The following is a 19,166-nucleotide window of genomic DNA, read 5'->3' as shown; positions in this document are numbered from 1 at the left end:
AAGGCAGACGTTTTGATCCTTCATATCTCTGTAATAAATCTACATGCATGGATAACTTTCTGTCCAGCCTCTTTTACCCCATTTTGGCAAGATACGTAGCACTGTTCAAGCATGTCTGCACTTGTTTGCCACCGATTAATCAGTCAGGCATCAGTTCACTTGAACAAATGACAATCTACATGCATATGTGCAAGACATATTCTTAACTCAGTACTTTGTGAGGTATTAGATTTTTAAATAGTTCCTCTTTTATAGTAACTTTGTTTTTCCTAACTACTGTTGAGTTACAGGTCATAGCCATGCAGAATCTCATACACAATCTGCATGCTAGAAATATCATTGAACTAGTGCAAAAAACTACTTCTCTTCTCGTACTAAATGGATTTGTCTGTATGGTTGAATATAGCAGTACCCCTATAATTTTTTTCATTGCTTGTGACCTCTAGAAGTTCATATATTATCTGTACATATATACTTAACAGTATACCATAATTTGGACTTCCAAACAAATCTGAAATTTCAAGAAAGCATATGACTTGGTAAAACAAACAAAACCCTTCCATGTTCTCGATGTGATTAGCAATGTACTTTTCTGCTTCTTTCAATGTCTTTGAAATGGAAAATCCCAGGAAAGTAAAAAATTGATAGCTATCATTTAAGTTAATTAACAGCTATGGCCAAACTTAACCTCAGTTTTCAAATTTGACAAATTAACAGTTTCAAACTCTGAGGAAGTTAATCTTTAGGCTTAAATAGTTGTGTTCAACTCTTATGAGGAAAGAGTCAATGTGCTACCGTCAGCATGAGTCACTCATGGAAATGTACCTGGAGAACTGCAGGTCTAATCGTACATAGTGCCTTGCAATACCCCGGGTGCTGTGGAAACCATGAACGCTGCACGTCTGCTGCAGACTTCAGAAGTTGTTGAGACTAGGATCTAGGTCAATGTCAGTATCATGCAATAGACTAGGCTAGCTGATACAGGTCCATCCTAAGTCTCATTAAATGGGAGTATTTCCCAGTAATATTGGGGAGAACAGGGTGTGAACATAACCGCTGTCATCAATGTAATGATGCAAAAGTGACTTACATTGTCACGGAGTGGTTTATCAGTCCTCACAGAAGTAGACAGTATGTGAGAAATTGTTTACCCCTTGAGAGAGCAGCACAGGCATCTGGCAGCAGGCAGAGGAAGGATGCGCTCGCTGGAGTTCACATATATTGCCTTGAAACGTGCACTTTGCAGTGGAAAGCACCGAGGATCGCTGCCCACAATGGGGCCATCACCGAAAACAAACAAACAGCAACTTCCAGCGCAGAGGGGAAGGATGGTGCTGGTGCCGCCACTTCACTATTAAGTTTATAGTACAATCTACAGCGTCGATGGAAACTGACGTCTTCTCATCACAAAGCAACACTTCCCAAATGTCTCCTAATCAGCATCTTTTGAGTATTTCCTGAGTTTTCTCAAATTTTCTGATTTACTGACATTTCCCATGCATTCTCTTATATTCATTTTCTTCAGGCAGGAAAAGAAAAGCTGTACAATTCCATGAGGAAAGGCACTGCTCTTCTACTGGAGCATATGGCAAAAATTTTGATGAGGACAACTGTTAAATCATCTGTATGCCTACAAAATGTATCTTTCTTTTTTAACCCATGGGGCTTGGGCATACCACAGAGTGAATGCTTCTTATCCGCTTATGGTCAGTCCATGCTGGTAGGAAATATGAGAGAAATGGAAACCAGAAGAACCACGTGGAAATGAAGTGCAAATGTGTGCTAAATGGAGCACCTGTACTCTTGCTTAGAGCTGGTCTTCTGCGCAAGCGTAGTTCTGTGGGTAGATCTTACAAGACTTGCAGAGATTTGTAACGGAATATGGTATGCAACTTCAGGTTGGATGAGAAAAGCTTCTCTGTTCTGTGCTATTCTGTGAAGCATAATCAGTGCACCTGGTATCGACCTCCCCATGGCGGGTTCACATAGTACCATACCGTGCAGGCATATTTTTCTTTAGGAAACATGGAAGAGCGAGTTCCACAAACTTCTTGAAGGTTTCCACAAAAACACACTACACTTGAAAAGGCCTGTGGTCTATAATCTCAGTGTAAGGGCTAATAATTACTGACCAGAATGCTACATTACTTTGGATATGTGAATGGCTCTTGCCAACCTGGAATGGCCATCTTTGTTTCCTTCTGAAACTGTATCAATTAAATTGTATAGAATTCTGCACCTGCACTTGAATATCAAGCTGCTGTTACATGTGTAAATGAATGAATATAAGCAAAATGGAGAAAAATGCAATTATTGTATTCCTATTTCAAAGAGGCAGGGCAGCTTTTTCCAGAATCATTATGAGCATCTGCGATAGCTAATACATTTTGTGTTTTCTCGTAAAGAGATCCTCCTTTTCACTACTCAAATATATAAGCTTAAGGGAGTTCTTTCCCCAAGTATATTGGGAAAATGCCATAATGAAATGTGGCAACTGATGAAAGAAATTATTGAATTTCTCCATTTTGACTTATAAATAGTTTAAAGGAAGGTGGTTGTTATAGCACTTACTCTGCTTGAAAGGAGCATGAAAAGTTATAATTGTAATTCCTTAATGAAGTAAGATTTATGAAACCCTTTTGGTTGTGTTTTTCCAAAACTGTCATGGGTGTCAATGGTTGTAAAATCAGTTGTAAAATGCACAATACTGCCATCTTCTGTATCTAGCAGCAGCAAATTACGTGTTATTTTACATGTATGTTCTGCACATGCAAACAGTAATAGTGATGTGAACCGTATTTTAAAAGACAATCTAGAATCTGAAACATGATTAAGTAATATCAGAGAGGTTGTGGTCTGAATATTCATTGGTCAAATAGCAAACGTGACTGCTGTCACATGCTTGCTTTGAGTAACTTCACTGAGCTCAGAATAAGTAAGAGGATACTCACGCTGCTAATGAACAGCGCACTCAGTCTGATTTTGACAAAGCCTGATCTGGTCTGCTTCACTGCCAGCACCTCAGACTATTTATGCAATATGCTATCTCTAGGACACATGAAGTAAGCTCCTATATTGTGGTTTAAGACAATAATTTAGATCTTAATCAACAATGTACATTATTAATGGTTATATATAACAAGCCCAGATAAAACCTACAAATTCATTGTCTCTGAAGGTTGCGATCTATAATGCATGCTACCGAGGAACTGGTTACTGACAACTTGCGTATTTCGACCCATCATATCCATGACGGTCTGTGCATTGCAACTCATTTCCTGCCATGAAATATGATTATAAACAAGACAGGTAGTATGCCTCAGAGATGATGATGAGGAGAATGTATCAGCAGTGTCAGTAGAATTCACCAATATACCTGCCTGGTGTGCCTCTGCTAGGGAGGCGCTGGAGCTGAGATTTCCCTCAACTCTTTGAGAGGCTGTAGGCTAGGGCAGCCATCCACCACCTGTGCTGACAGCAGGCAGGAGACAGGCTAGAAGCTCACTTCGTGGCGGGCATCGTACACCTCACATTTCCACACATATTTCACGAAGTGTCCAATGCAACTTACAGAGCACAAGCTGCCAGCAGGTGGTTACTACAGCTCGGGAGTGTCCGCACAGCACAGACACTGTAACCTGCAGAAAAAACCCAGGCTAGCTGTGACACTGCACACCACACGCACTGCTTTACTCAGCAGGGCCGGGGAAATCGTAGGTGTCACAATAAAAGATTCAGTGGACTGAACCTTTTCTGGTCTTTGAAGAAGGTTTAGTAAACTGAAATTTAAAATGCCACTTTTCAGTGCATTCACCGAGTCCTAAAAGCTTTTGACAGGAGGTAGAACACAAACTTCATCTCATCTTTTAACGTATGAACTGTTCTGGTCTTATGAGTGTTGCAACGGCAGCTCTAACAGCGGATAAGCAGGCTGAAGGCAGCGGTACCAGTCAGTGACACGCTGTCACCCAAAGCTGGTTTTCTTTCCCCCGATTCACACCCCAACCGGTTCGAGCTGTGCCTTCAGATGGTGCTACAACCGCCTGAAGAGCGGCTGGAACACCACGATCCCAGGCCACCAGCCCCCGGGCCTGCCACCACTCTGCTCAGCGGCCCGGCCCGGTCCCGGCCAGCGAGGAACGGCGAGCGCCCCTGTTCGCCCCGACGAACGACCCAGACCCGTAACCGCCCCACGCCGGTTACTGCGCTGCCCACACCCGTCTCCGCGGCCCGAGCCCAACCACAAACAACACCGCCCCTTCCGAAGGGGCCCGCTCCCCAGCGGCCGCCCAGCGCGCGTGCGCCCAGCACCGCCCCCACCCTGCCGCCGCCGCTCCCCGCCCGGCTGCCGGAAGGGATTTGGTGCCCTTCCGCCGCGGGGTCACGTGACACCCCCTCGGTAACGCAAGATGGCGGCGCCCATGTTGCTGCCCGAGTCCCCTCTGGGGAAGTTGAGGTGAGGCCGAGGCTGGTGCTGGTGCCGAGCCTCCCTGCCGCCCCTAGGGATAAGGGGAAGTGCCCGGGGATGCCCGAAGGGGGTCGCGGCCCAGCCCCGACCGAGGCCGCCCGGCCGCACGGCGGCCGAGGCTGAAGCCGCCTCGCGGCCGGGCCTGGGAGTGGCGCAACTACGTGCGGCAGCGGCCATGGCCGACCGGCCGCCGCCGCGCGCGGGGGCGGGGGGGCAGCCGGCGCCCGTGGGGGGCGGTGGTTGAGAGCACGGCCTGGCGCTGGGGGGCGGCGAGCAGGGCTGCGGGGGGCGCCCGGGGGGCGGGGCCGGAAGTGGCGGGGCCGCGGCGGGGAGCGGGGCGGCGGGGAGAGCAGCGGCGCAGGACTCTCGGTGCTGCCGGAGCCGCCGACCCGCCCCGGCCCGGCTGCGGGGGGAGCTGGCGCTGCTGCACCCTGGCTGAGCGTGCTCGGGCGGCCGTCGCTGGGCCTCCGCTGCGGACCTCCCCACGCCCCGGGGGAGGCGGCCGCGGGCGTGGGGCGGTGTGAGGCGCGGGGAGGCCGCCGTGGTGTGCGTGCCTGGGCTGAGCCCCGTCCGGCCCCATGGCAGATGACGGGATGCCTGGGCCAGGCCGCCAAGCCTTTGCAAGCGCCTACGCTCCGCGCTTGCTGGAGCGGCCTGGCTCGGCGGTGCCGTGTGGCTGGCGGGGGAGGCGAGCCCCGGCCCTGGAGCGGCTGGGCGCCGCTGCTCCTTGTGCTTCAGCTGTCTGCCCCCCTCCTCGTGTGCTACTGCGGCCTCGGAGCGAGGAGAGCTGCTCCCTGTTCCTTCCTTGGGCCTCCAGAGCACCTGAAAGTTCTAGCCTGCGAACTGGGGAGGAGGTATCCTTGCTTCCCAGCCCTAGGCACCTGCTGAGTGGATGAGATTCGTTTCAGGCAGGTGACATTACAAAAGGAGTTGCTAGCCTTGCTTGATGAAAGGTAGAAGGCTCAGATGTGGGCAGAGCATGCGGTCAGGCATGGGTCTTTAAGAGCAAGCACTCTGCTGCCAGGATAACCGCCACGGAGTTACTGATGGCAGGCACAGATGTGCAGGTGGTGAGGTTGTGAGTAACCCTGAACGGAAGGGTTAGAGATGTGGGTGCGGTTTTGGTTGAGTTATACCTATGGAATCTTTTAAAATTACGTACTCCAAAATGGGAAGATTTTGATCTCCCATCAATAGTTGGTGTGGCAGAATGACAAGAGTTGAAGTTCATCTCTCCCTCTTATTTTTCCATTATGAACTGGCAAGAAAGAAGAGAGCTAGAATAAAAATAACAGAAAAGGAGTGGGTGTGAAAAGGCTTTCTGATACTTAGAGGGTTTTTAATCATAATAAAAGCATAGTGTTGTTTCTAGGCAGCCTTGCAAAGTTGTCAGACAAATAAGGGTGAGTCTGGCCAAGCTTCAGTAAGCAGAAGAGTATACCTGAGCACTATCTGTGGTGGTTGTTAAGTGTGCTTTTGTTATCTATATATTAAGATTGCTGCCTGTAGAGAATATCAATGGAGAAGGGAAGGGACTTAAAATTTCATACCCTGTTAAAGAGAGGAAGACTAGAATGTGCTGAAAAGTGTGCCAAAATTAGATGGTAGGAAATCTCCAAATTTTCCTCCCTAATCTTATCTAGTGACCAAGTTTCAGGAACTACGGGAGATTTTATGGAGTTGGTGGTAATGTCAAGTACTGCAGAGCTCTGGAAGGATGAGACCCCTCTGTGTTGTGTCCGAGTGTGATCGTTGCCACTATCTACATGCAGCTCTAACAGCATAGCTACAGATTTCGTTGTCATGTCAGATGTTCCTGTAGAGTTACCGTTTCATACAAATAGCTGTTAATTTTGCAGTTTGTGGGGTTTTGTACTGCTGATGTAAATTGGGTGCATGTATGACAGTAAAAATCCTTTGTTTGGCTGGTTGTTTTAACGTAAATAATATTATCTCATCTTCAGCCATCAAAAATACAGAGCTATTCTGAAGAAAGAAAAGCGGAAAAAAAAGCGTCAGGCACTTGCCAAACTAAGAGACACAGGTAATGGTGAAGTGTTTTGTATTGTCAGTGGATCTAGTAGTGATTTTTTTTTTCTTTTCCTTTTTGTTTTTTAAAAGGGTATAATTTTGTGTATCTTTGCTGACTATAACATCCAGCTATTCAGATGCATTGTTTTGTGATTTTTTTCTCAGAAACTACAGAAAAAGATGAATCGGTGTCTGAGGAGGAAGAGGAGGAAGTGGAAGAGGAGGAGGAAGAAGAAGAGGAAGAAAAAAAACTTGAGGCAGAAAGGTGAAAAATCTAGGAAAATGGCATATATGGTATAGATACACTTGCAGTCAATTCCATTTTGATACTTTGAAAGTTTCAGTATATTCTGAAAAATAGGATCCTTTTTGTATATATTAGGCTACACAGCTTTTCTCTAAAGCCTGAATGATTCCTATGGAATTTCCTCTTTTAAGGAAGATTAGAGAAGCTATAATTATTGTTGAACTAATAAATTTGAATTGTATGCACAATTGCATAAGTTGTCGTTAGTCATTAAATTTTTTCTAAGTGGTATCTGGTTTCCTTGATAGACAAAAACTACATGAGCAGTGGTTGCTGAGAGAGGAAAAGGCTCAAGAAGAGTTCAAGATTAAGAAAGAAAAAGAAGAGGCTGCAAGAAAACGTCAAGAAGAAGAGGAGGTGATGTATAAACTGAGCGTTACTGTTGTATCTGGCAGTAAGGTAGACTTAAATGTAATATCTTAACTGTTCTGTAGTGCACCCAGTTTTGCTGGGTGCACTACAGAATTCTAGAAGAGCAAAATTAAAAAGGCAAAAGAAAAAGACTGTTGAAAAGGGTTTTTGTCCAGAGATCTAGTTGCTTGTGACTGGATGAAAACTTAATGGTCAAGGAGTTGTAATACAACATGATAGTTTTGAATTTGACTATGAATTTCACTATGAAAATTATTATAAAGCATTTGTTTCCTTAAATAATTGTTTAAAATTTTTTTTTATCATAAAGAGGAAGATCAAAGAAGAATGGGAAGAGCAGCAAAGAAAAGAGAGAGAAGTGGCACAGCAGAAGCAACAGGAGAAGAGAGAAAGAGAGGTGATTCCTGGCAGTGGGAGGATAAACATGTTACATATCCTCTTACATTATCAGATGCAACAGTCTATGCGTGTTGAAGAGGGTTTTTATTCTAATTAGCAAACATATGAATTTGTTAGTTACTTCATTCTGTTTAAATTGCTGAAACTATTATTAACTGTCACCTCACATACCAAGAGGATCTAGTGAATCCATATACCTAGAAGGTAACTAGTTTTAACGCATCTGGTTATTCATAGTACGTAATTTTTTACATCAGTTAAATACAAAGGCACACTGTGAATGCAGGTTCTGATATGTGCACTTTTTGCATCATGCATTAAAGATAATCCTTACTTAATGTCCCAGTTGAAGAAGATGCCCAATGACGGTATGAAATATGGAATTACATTGCTGCTGTTCCTTAACACAGTTCTTAATCGAAAGATATATTACAGCTCTTTACCTGACTCATCCAACAGGATGTATCTTTTTTCCCAGAGCTCCTTGGGTAGAGAAAAAAAACTATAGTGATGATATCAGTAATTGATAACATTTCTGTTTACCAATACATTCTTCTTAAGTTTTAGAAGTTGAATGACCTGGATGTAAGATATCCTGTACAGAAATCCGATGTGAGAACTGGCCTATTGCCAGTAAGGGGTGATTCCAGCTTTCTAGGATCCAGTCATTTTAGCTTCTCCACATTCGCAAAAGTTTCCAGTCATTTCACTTGGAGGTGTCTTGCCGCTGTGTCTGGTAGCCACAGCAGGAGAAGAGACATAAGCAACCAGTGTTGTCTCCTGTATTTCATAGTTGGTTGTGTCACTGATTGTGTAACACTTGCATGAGGAATGCAAAAGAACAGCAGTTGTTGTATTGCCTGTCTTGCTTCCTCTTCTGTTAAGTGTCTGTTTCTCTCTGCAGAGTAAAGAGAGAAAATGATAGTTGCATGCTTTATTTAAGGTTGAGAGAGAGTTCCAAGAGCATTGAACCATGGCAACAGTGGGATATTTTGTTCCTTCCCTTTCCTTGCGTCTGCATTTGCTCAAGCCCTCAGTGGGCTGATTTGATTCCCTGAACTAGATGGAAGCCACTTTCTTTTTGGTTTGGTTGTTGGTTTGTTTTGGTTTTTTTGCTGGGTTATGATTTTACTGGCTTAGTGAGTTAAATTGTCTCAGTGAGGGCATTGACAGGCACCTAGAGGGAAACTGAGTACCCAGCTAGGAGTGGGGCCACCCATTTCAGCAGCGGAAATTTGTTCAATTGATTTGGCACATCTCTTGAAACAGCAGCTTATTCAAATTCTGACTTACTGATTTATTAAAAAAAAAAAAAAAACAAACCATCCCTAAGATGAGAAAATAGATTTTCTGGTTTGGTGGGTTTTTGTTTGTTTGTTTGGCTGGTTTTATTTTTATTTAATAGGGTGGATAGTATCTGACATACTTGATGATTAGTACCAGATGCTCTCTGGGTCCTCATCATGGGTTGCATATTTTTATTTTCTCTTCCTCTTTTTAAATTAATTCTTTTCCAAATTAGAGCTGTGTCTGCATATTTTCTTGTATTGGTTATGTTTAAATGTCTCTTCTTGGAACTTCCTAGTATAATTTGTTAGAACTAATTTCCAGCCAGTTTTGGAGAGTGACTATTGTTTTGCTCAGCCCACTTAGAAGAAGGAAGGGAAAGAATGTAATTGTTTTCCTGTATTTGGAAGGCTACATAAAGTGAACTTAAGATAATAAAGTTCTTAACAGTTATATGTTTTGCTTTAACAGAGGCTCACTAAGCAATGTGTTTTTCTGTGTGTTACATAGAATGTTCCAAGTTAAAAAGTTTAGTGCAACTAAATGATTATGAATTTAACTGTAACCAGACTGAGTACTACAGCAGGAGATAAATTTAAGTACTCAATAGTTCAATGATAGTTTTTAAAAGGAAGAAAATGAAACTTTTTAAGTTGTCTAGCATTTAGATTAGAAAATCATGTGCATGAGGGTCTTGTCTGATGTATCCTTTTAACAGCTTTGTAGTACATGAATTGCTACAGAGCAAAAGTAAAACTTCCATTTTTAAAACAAACCCTATCAAACTTCTATTGTTCATAATCATTGAGTATTGTAAATTAGGTTCTTAACTAAAGAAACCAGATGTTTTGCGTGTCCTCAGGGTTTTCACTAGTCCTGTGTTTGCACCATTTATAGGCAGCTGTGCAGAGGATGCTGGATCAAGCTGAAAGCCAGGTATGCTCAGAGACTTTGAAAAAGAACTGAAAAGTACTTTAATTGCCATCCGGTGTTTGCCTTGTAGCATGTTGTCCATCTGCTTTCAAGAACCTAATGGCCTGAATAAATTTAATATGTAGTGACTTGCATAAGATGTAAACAATTATTTACTGGGTGGAACATAATTAAGCATATTTCTGGCTGCTTGGTGGCAGTGCAGTTGTGCATGCTCATTCCTGTTCAGGTGATCTGAGTTAAAATTAATCTGGAAATATGGCTGTGTGCTGTTAAAAAAACACTATGCATGATGATTTATTTGTGAATTAGAATTCTAAATAAATCTGCTAGTCCTGGGTGGCAAGACAAACTTGTCTTTTTAAGCAGATGGCAGGCTCTAAATAAAAGGATTCAGCAGTAGAGGAGAGCACAGATCCTTAAGGCGGGGGGGGGGGCGTTGCGGAAGGGAAGGTGGCAGAGGGAGAAGCTTACTGCTCCAGTGCCTGGAAGAGCATGGATCTCAAGCTGGCAGTGTGTAGTAAAGAAAACTGCAGTCTTCATTTGAATCTTAGAGATGATGAATTCAGTCTTTCCTGTTGCCTTTAAGAATAACTTGGCTTTTTATCCCTGTCATATGGTTAAACTTGCGAAGATTCTTCCTCTACTTAAACCACTGCATGAATCTGAAAATTTTTAATCTAGTTAACCCATTGTATATTGATTGTCATAGATACATTGGAGTTGCATTCAGTTCCGAATTATGTTTCAACAGTTCTTTAGGTAGGGAATCTAACTCTTTTTTTCATAATATGGGTAGAAAAATGCTCTGAACTACTACCTGCCCAGAGCTCAAGATGTATTAGCAGCCATTTCTGTAAGGGAATAGGCAGAAATGTGGTCTGTTAGAGACTTCATTATAGTATCAGCTCAGAGTTCACTTACTTACTGTTGACACTGTTGCAGTGACAGTGCTGTTGAGTTGAAAGAAAATTATGTCAGAGAGTCACGAACAGAACTGGCAGCAAGGTCAAATGCTGCTTGTAAATAAAGTGTTCAATTTATTTAAAATGAGAACCCAGGCTAGTCAGCTTTATATATCTATTTGCTAACAAAATTAAAATTCCCTCTTTAAAATGTGTGCTTTGTTTGCAGTCAGTCAAGGCTTGCAACTTGATAATCCCGTTTCGAATTACAGAGATCTTAATGGCCTGAGATGATCAGTATGGAGGCTTTTACTTCCAGTGCTAACGATGAATTTGATTTTTTTAAATTCTGGTCTTTGGCAGATGACTTTCATTTTAGCCTTTTCTAGCTGCATAAAAAGTGATAATGATAACCTTACTGAGCTTTGAGCTGTTGCAGAGGCAAATAAGTAAATAGTCCTAGCTTTCCGTCTGCCAGGTGTATAAAGTGCTGCTTAGTGGGTCCTGGAGTGAAGTAGGTAACAGGCTTAGCTGAATGGAAAGAACCTGTCCCAATATTTGTAATTCTTGTGGATGACAAATGAAAATGCTGTTTTAGGAGCAAATATATTGCAACCCTTTTGGTTATAAAATCTTAAGCTTTTCTTTTAGCAAAAGAAAGCGTCCAGTTTGGTGATTTTTTTGTTTGTTTGTTTGTTAAAAAGAAATCATGAATATAGACTTGTTCTTAAAACTGAACAATTATCAAGAAAAGAGGTTTCCATCACCAGACACTCAAGGCACTGGGCAGCTTTGTAAAATAATGCTTAAAATAGGCTCAGCTTGCCTTATAGTAACACAGTGCTCATAACTGCATGTGGATTTAATTGGTAGTTTTATTTTGACATTACGTTTCTTTATTCTTTTATAACTTCTGGGTATTGTGATGTTTTTTTCCACAGCTGGAGAATGGTGTGACTTGGCACAACCCAGAGCCCCCAGAGAATATAGGAACAGAGAAGGATAGAGCAAATTGCCCATTCTATATTAAAACAGGTTCCTGCCGATTTGGAGACAGGTAATCAATTGAATATTTACCAGCGTAGAAGTGTTTTGGAGAGATGAAAGGGAGGCAACTTCATTAGATCATATGCAAACTGAACAAAAGTTGCGATATAAATTACTTTCATGTATTTGCACATGGCTCTGTTATTCATGATGGAACTAGACATTGAGAGCAAAAGCACTGCCTGGCTGCAATTGAACTATTTGTTGTTGTGGCATATTATCGACGGTGCATTCTAGTTACGTTGGTCAAACTGACTTTTCCTTAGCTCTGACACTTGCACAGATCTATTCAGACAGATTATATTTGATTTCTGTTATTAGTATAGGCCTGATATGTCAGATGCTGCTTTTTTTATCTTGTCTAATTTGCATATGCTGCATCATTTAAAAAATTAAATCAAATCTCAAATGGACTAAAGCAAGTTAAGGTACATCTGTGTAGTTGGGGGAGCTGTTGTGTAGCTTCCAGAATTCTCCTGTTTGTACACTGTTCTGTGTGATACATTCATTCTTGATTCTTCTATACTGTTATGGGTGCCCTATCTTGGAAAAGAAGTATGCTAAAAGGCAAGAACAGAGAAGGACAAGATATCGGAGATGAGGAACAGCTTCTCTAGGAGGAGTGGCTAACTAGACTAGACTCTTTACTTTCAAAGAGATGATGGAAGAGGGCTGTTGTAGATGAACATTGAACTCCTGAGTGGGAGGGGAAGGATTATTTGCTTTTATTATGAAACAGTTTGTGCCCTGGAGTGTTTACCAGCTTTAAAAAAAAAAAAAAAAAAAAGGTACTTTCTCATATGAAACAAATTATGAAACTTGTTGCCAGAGGATCTAGAGGAAGCTAAAAGTATAAATGGGTTCATGGAGTACAGGTTCATCAGTGACCATTAAAGATGATGACCCAAATGCAGCATCTGGATAGAAATCCCTGAATTTTTGTGTGTGTTGAGGAGGAACAACAGCTCAGCAGAGAAAGACTCTTGATACTTACTACATGAATCTTCAGCATAAACTAATAAGGCTATTTTACGAACTTGTAGCACTGAAACATGTGTGGTCCAGGTATTCAGTTTTCTTTATCCTAGAAGTAATTTGTTTTAGTGTGATGCTGACCTTCAAATGTCCCTTCCAACCCAAAGATTCTATGATTCTATGATGTATATTGTGGATAATTATGTGATAATTCAACTCTATGGAAGCTTCAAGTCCACATCTTTTTTTCTATGCTGAAATATGTGTTGAATTTCTAAGTAAAACTTTGGCCAGCTATTTCACTGCAGGCAGCATTTTTGCTTTTCAAATGTTTAGTTCTTTGTTATCTTTGCAGTATTTTTGTTTTGGTGGTATTTAATGGAGGTAACCTTCTTGGATTAATTATGGATTGGATAAAAATCAGTTTTGCTTTGAACTATGAATAGGCTTGGTAAATACTGAGAAACATCATATTCTGCCCCTCTTCTCTCACCTATAGTTGTTGATCTCAGCTACCTCTCCTTCATCTTCCTTCCTCCTCATCACATAACTTGCTTCCTTCATATTCTGGTCATTTTAACCTCTAGTGTTGACCGTAAGTGGAAGCACTGAGATACAGCTAGGATAAGGACTGGAAGAATGGGTTGGAAGCCGAAATGGACCATAGTGGTGAAAAATTGGGAAGCCCATGTTATCAGTAAAATAATTGTTGAATCTTGTCAAAGCTCATTATGTCTTGAAGAAGCTAAAATTGGCTCAGTTCACCATTACTGATTTCCCCAGTAATTCAAACCCTAATATTTTGTAGTAATGCTGGATTTTGGGTCACTCATTTTCCTTGGGGTTCCGTTTGTTCTGTCATGTGCCATATTCATTTTGTGTACAGACAATATTGGGTGGGTATAGTATTTTGAGTTCTATCATTCAAATAGAACAATGAAAGAAGGCAGCTTCTAAAATGCAACAAAAAAATAAGTAACTTCAGTCAAATTGTTTCCAGTTTTAGTTTTGGATTTGGACTTTCTTTTGCTGTTGTTTGTTTTTTGAAGTCTAAGGTGTCAACCAGAAAGTAAGAGTCTATTTCTGACTGGCTGGATGCGGAAGGAAACTTCCTATCTGAAGTCTAGGTTGTAATTGCCCATTCTGAGACCTGACCTCCCTCCAATTTGTCTGTGCTTTGACAGTGCTAGATGAAGAGAGTAGATCAGTCTGACTATTTTTCTGATCATGTCACAAAAAAGAGAAATGTGTTGGAGACTGCATGACCCAGTTGCCTGGGGAAGTGTTTGAAATGGAGATCGTAAAGCACAGTGAAATAAATATGGAGGCTAACATCTGTGTTCTCACTGAATCGAAAGGTTTGTGGGGGAGAACTCTATTTCAGTATGTAAAGGAAGTAGCCTGAATATGGTGGATAGTGAGGGAGATCTAATGCTTTTATGGCTGCCAAGAAGATGCAGATTAAGATAAGACTGACTTAGAGTAATTTTTTAGAAGTGGAAAAATACCAATCTCCTACTCGTCCAACTTCAGGTCTAAATGTGCTTTCTTTCCCTCGCTCCCTCTCTCCACCCTCCCACATGATGAGAACAATGTAAAGGTTGTTCAGTTTGCAGAAGAAGTTTTCTTCTGTGATAGCTGTTACTCAAAATGGCAAGTGTTTGACGTTTCAACAAAATGCACCTTCTAATGAAAGTGCTGATCTTTTCACTTTTCTTTCTTCTCTACCAATGTCCAGGTGTTCTCGCAAGCATAATTATCCAACATCTAGTAAGACACTACTCGTCCGAGGGATGTTCATTACTTTTGGCATGGAGCAGTGCCGGAGAGATGACTATGACACGGATGCGAGTCTCGAGTACAGTGATGAGGAGACCTACCAGCAGTTCTTGGAGTTCTATGAGGACGTGCTCCCCGAGTTTCAGAATGTGGGGAAGGTTGTTCAATTCAAGGTACGCATCTGAGTGTAACAGCTTGTTAAATATGTAACTGTTGTGGTTTAGCCCCAAACGGCAACTGAGCACCATGCAGCTGCTCACTTACCTCCCTCCCCAGGTGGGATAAGGGGAAGAATTGGAAAAAAACCACCTCATGGGCTGAGATAAAAACAGTTTAATAGGACAGCAAAAAAAGATGAAGTAATAATAATGGAATATACAAGAACAAGTGATGCACAATGCAACAATTGCTCATCACCCAGTGATGGATAGCCCGTCCCCGAGCAGTTGTTCTCACCCCGCAGCTAACTCTAGTTTATGCACTGGGCATGAGGTTACATGGTGGGGAATGTCCCTTTGGCCAGCCTGGGCCAGCTGTCCTGGCCATGCCCCCTCCCAGCTCCTTCTGCACCTCCCCGCTGGCAGAGCCTGAAAAGTCCTTGAGCAGCAGCTTAAAACTTCAGTGTGTTATCAGCATCATTCTCTCCAAAACACAGCACTGCACCAGCTATCAGGAAGAAAATTATCTCAGCCAAAACCAGGACAATAACATATAACACATAACTCGTGTTTTACTAGCCTTAACAGGAATTCCATCCAGCATGCCCGAGCTAAATCCCATGTACATTAGAGAACTATAGTGTCCTTACAGCAAACTGTGCATCTCTCATGTCACCTGTAAACTTGTCACTGCTGTTACAAAGAACTGTGTTATTCTGGGTGAATCTTCTCTCTATTCCCCTGAACTGTTATAAAAGCTTGTGCTTTTATATTGCAAGTTATTCATACTGCTCAACGCTCCATTTACCTCACAGTCCCTTCTTTACTTAGGCCATAATAAACCCCAGAGGGTCTGCTAAGACTGATAGACAATATAAATATATCTGGGCTATTGTATTTGTGCCTAAGGAATGAAAATAGTGGGGGTATAAAATGTATTCGGAGTATACACCCAAATAACATCATTTTAGGACTAGTTGGATAAAATAAAATAAAATGACAATGAACTGAAAAAATAGTAGATATTTTAGTAGGAGGAATTACAAAAAGGTAGGTGATGTAAATGGTGTCGAGATTTGTCATCCATCCTTAGTTTCTGCGTTCAGTTTGCTGAATGGTCTTTCCAGAATTTTTCCCATTATTACTTCTTATGGGGGAAGAAGAGGGACCTATAAATGGAGACCTCGGAGATGAATGATGTGTGTTAACAGTCCCATGTTGCCCTAAAATACGCATCTTGGATGGTGAAATTGCCTTGTAGCAGAACCTACTGCAGCATCCCTTTCTGCTTGCCATTCCCAAGTGTTTTCCTGCAGTCACCAGGAGGCACACAGTGCCTTTTCTCCTACTGACAGCTGCCTCAGAACTGAGATTGTATTAGCATTTCAAGGAAGAGGAAAGTAGAAAAAGTCAATTTTCAGTAGTTGTATAATGAGCTTTATAGGTAAGAAACCTTCACTTGTTTGGAGGAGTACTCCCTCCATATTTTGACTCATGGGATATTAGCAAGCTGTGCTCCATCCTAGAAGACAGGATATAGATTCCCAATGGAGCATGGGTTGAAATGCTGTCTTACCATCAAACTCAGATCCTCGACTTTGTATCATTGTCATATGCAGCTGTGCCAAGTGGCACATACTTGGCTCCCTATAATGGGGTAAGAGCTTCTAGTGTGGCATTTCTTAGCTTCTGAAGTAATTGTGCAACTGTAATATTCTCATGCGCATTTTCATAATATTAGAGGTGCTTAGAAATTGCGTGTCAGCTGCAGGGATCTTAGCTGTGATTGAGTGGAGTCTCTGTTACCATTTAGAATCAGATTATTACATACCCCTTTTCCAGCTGACTTCCCTCTACAATGTAGCCCAAGGTTTTATTCTTGCTCTTCTGTCTGAGAAGCTATTGCAGAAGCTGGCAGATCCTTACAAAACACACTTCTTTCTTTTCCTACCCAAAAATGTCCATGGCAAAATCATTCTTGCTTGATCTTGTGTTGATGTTGTTTATCTCAAATAGGTTGACTGCTTATGCCGTAGTATTTAATTATACAGCTGCTGCTTCTTGTGTCTGAAGCCCCTGCCTAACCCATTGCACAGAGAGGTATTCTCTGAGGGTCAGTCAGGGTTCAGTGATGAAAGGAGCCACTTGCCTCATTTGGTGCAGCTATCGATTCTTCGATATTTTGCCTGGGGGCAAAAGAGGTTGCGCTCACAGTTCTCCCCTGGAGAGACCTGGGGCCTGCCTGTTTCAGGATCTTTTGTAACTAGCAATGAGCTTTTTGGAAGTTAAATTGTGTATTTCTGAGAGCTTTAGGTATACTTTGAATGCTAAATTATTGGGGAAAAAAGGTGTTTCAGAACTGTACAGTGAAAGCTAGTGACTTCAGCTTTTCTGACTCATCTCACAGGGATGCTGTGAAGCAAAATTGCTCTAAAGAGTCTCTTATGATAATGAATCCGTGAATGAATGAATCCCATATTTCCACGTGAGGATACTACTGATTGTTTTCAGAGCAGGATTTGGCGGTTGCACAGTAGGGTTGGCCCAGACAAGTGCGAGACAATTGCGTACAAGCTGTCTTGACTCAGTGAAGTAGAGGTCGCAGTGTTAATAGAAGCATAATTTTGGAAACAGTCAAAGTAAGCCAGAAGGGCTTTTATTTTTCTTTTTTTTTTTTCTTCAAAACCTTCTCTTTGGCTAAAACTAAGTGTTCAGAAGAAAATCACATGTAAGTTCATATTGATGAGCTGTCATAAATGGGAATGGCTGCCATCTCAACATGTGTGAGCTGCTGTATAGCATGAACGTTCCGTTGCACTAACTTAATCTTTCCATCCCCTTAGGTCAGTTGCAACTATGAGCCTCACCTGCGAGGAAATGTGTATGTCCAGTATCAGTCGTAAGTACTCGCAATCTTACTAAGTTTCAGAACTGTGAACACTGTATAATCCAAGTGATTCATTCTCATACTGTAAAGGGAGATAAAATTGGTAAGTAACATTTTAAACAATTGTATGATGATAATGCTATGTGTGATTTTTACTTTTTAAAGGGAGAAGGACTGTCAGGCAGCTCTTGCTCTATTCAGTGGACGATGGTATGCAGGCCGACAGCTTCATTGTGAGTTTTGTCCTGTGACAAGGTGGAAAACTGCTATATGTGGTGAGTCACATAAGCACTTGGAAAAGAGAGTGTGTTTTACTGAAAGAGTACTTATGGAAGTGAAAAAGAGAGAATTAGCGTGTAGCTTTCAGATCTGCTTAATGTTGCAGTTCATTTCCGTTTGGAAGACAAATATGCTAATTTGCTTGTGTAGATTTAGGAAAGAAAGGGAATATTCATACCATGTCACATTAAGCATCTGAATTGTTCTAGTGGATTTACCTTGGACTGGAAAAGAAAATTTGGATCCTGGCTTTGGAAATTGTAATCTTAAGGTGAAACTACAGGAGGTACTAGTTTATCTCTTTAAAAAGCAACAGCAGTTTCTGAACCATCAACAGTTCTTAGCAGTAGCTATCACATTTGACTTCTCTATATTTACATGCTTAGATTAAGGTAGTACAATTATTTATGAAAATTGTTTTAAGCTAAAACCTTCATAGCTGCTAAAAAGTTAATTCCCATAAAAGTACATATTGAAAAATAATCTTGGGTGAATTAAATTGATAGGTGGTCAGATGCATGTTTTTCTGTTTGAAGAAGCCATATTCAGTTTAATAAGTTTCTTTCCAGTAGGTACATAATGAAGAAAGAGATTTAACAGGTCTGGTTCATGAAAAAAGCAAACCCTACTCTGTTGCAGGTTTATTTGAAAGGCAGAAGTGTCCAAGAGGGAAACACTGCAACTTTCTTCATGTATTCAAAAATCCAAACAATGAGTTTTGGGAGGCCAATAGAGACATACGTATTTCTCCTGAACGGACTAATCAGTTGTCTAAAAACTCTGAAAGGAGAAACAGATCAAGCCATCGTGATGACTATTACAGCCGGTCAAGGAGAAGGGGCAGCCCAAGCCCAGATCATTCTTACCGGAGAAATGGAGAGTCTGAGAGAAAAAAGAATCGCCGCAAAAACAAGAGAAGGCGCCGGTCTGGCAGGTCAAGAAGTCGAGAAAGGAGGAGGTCTCGCAGCAGGGGGAGAAAGAGGAGAGGCCGCAGTCGCAGCAGAAGTCATAGTCGAACACGCAGTAGGAGCAGAAGTCGGAGTTCCTCTCGATCCAGGAGCAGGGGTAAAAAGAGATCAAGCAGCAGAGGCAAAAATAGTGAAACTCCCAAAACAAAGTGAGAATTACTTTTAGAAATCGCTAATTGATCAAACCTAGAGCTGACAAAGAAATCTTTCCAATAGGGCACCATATTTGAGTTTCAAATAAAGTGTTCTTGCACATTAAAATGTTTCTTCCTAATAAAGGAACCTAGTTTATTGTGTGCTAAGCTTCAGAAAATTAAAAGTTTAAGTCCTATATAAGGTGTGAATGTCAAGTACTCTAGCTACTCTGTCCC

At 41.7% G+C, this 19,166-nt stretch overlaps 1 protein-coding gene across 1 annotated transcript; it reads left to right on the top strand.

Moving 5' to 3' along the window:
• Nucleotides 1-4,409: 4,409 nt before the first annotated feature.
• On the top strand, nucleotides 4,410-18,948 carry ZRSR2 (zinc finger CCCH-type, RNA binding motif and serine/arginine rich 2; the record flags this gene model as incomplete). Its single annotated transcript, XM_082007852.1, has 11 exons — nucleotides 4,410-4,456; nucleotides 6,433-6,512; nucleotides 6,665-6,764; nucleotides 7,055-7,163; nucleotides 7,489-7,575; nucleotides 9,762-9,800; nucleotides 11,644-11,759; nucleotides 14,463-14,676; nucleotides 17,505-17,560; nucleotides 17,714-17,823; nucleotides 18,467-18,948. 11 exons carry the CDS (start codon nucleotides 4,410-4,412, stop codon nucleotides 18,946-18,948), a joined length of 1,440 nt encoding a protein of 479 aa, XP_081863978.1.
• Between the last annotated feature and the right edge of the window lie 218 nt (nucleotides 18,949-19,166).

The sequence above is a fragment of the Phaethon aethereus genome (genome assembly GCF_964289735.1).
Source record: "Phaethon aethereus genome assembly, chromosome: 1".
NCBI classification, from domain to species: domain Eukaryota; kingdom Metazoa; phylum Chordata; class Aves; order Phaethontiformes; family Phaethontidae; genus Phaethon; species Phaethon aethereus.
This window is presented reverse-complemented; position numbering and strand designations above follow the sequence as displayed.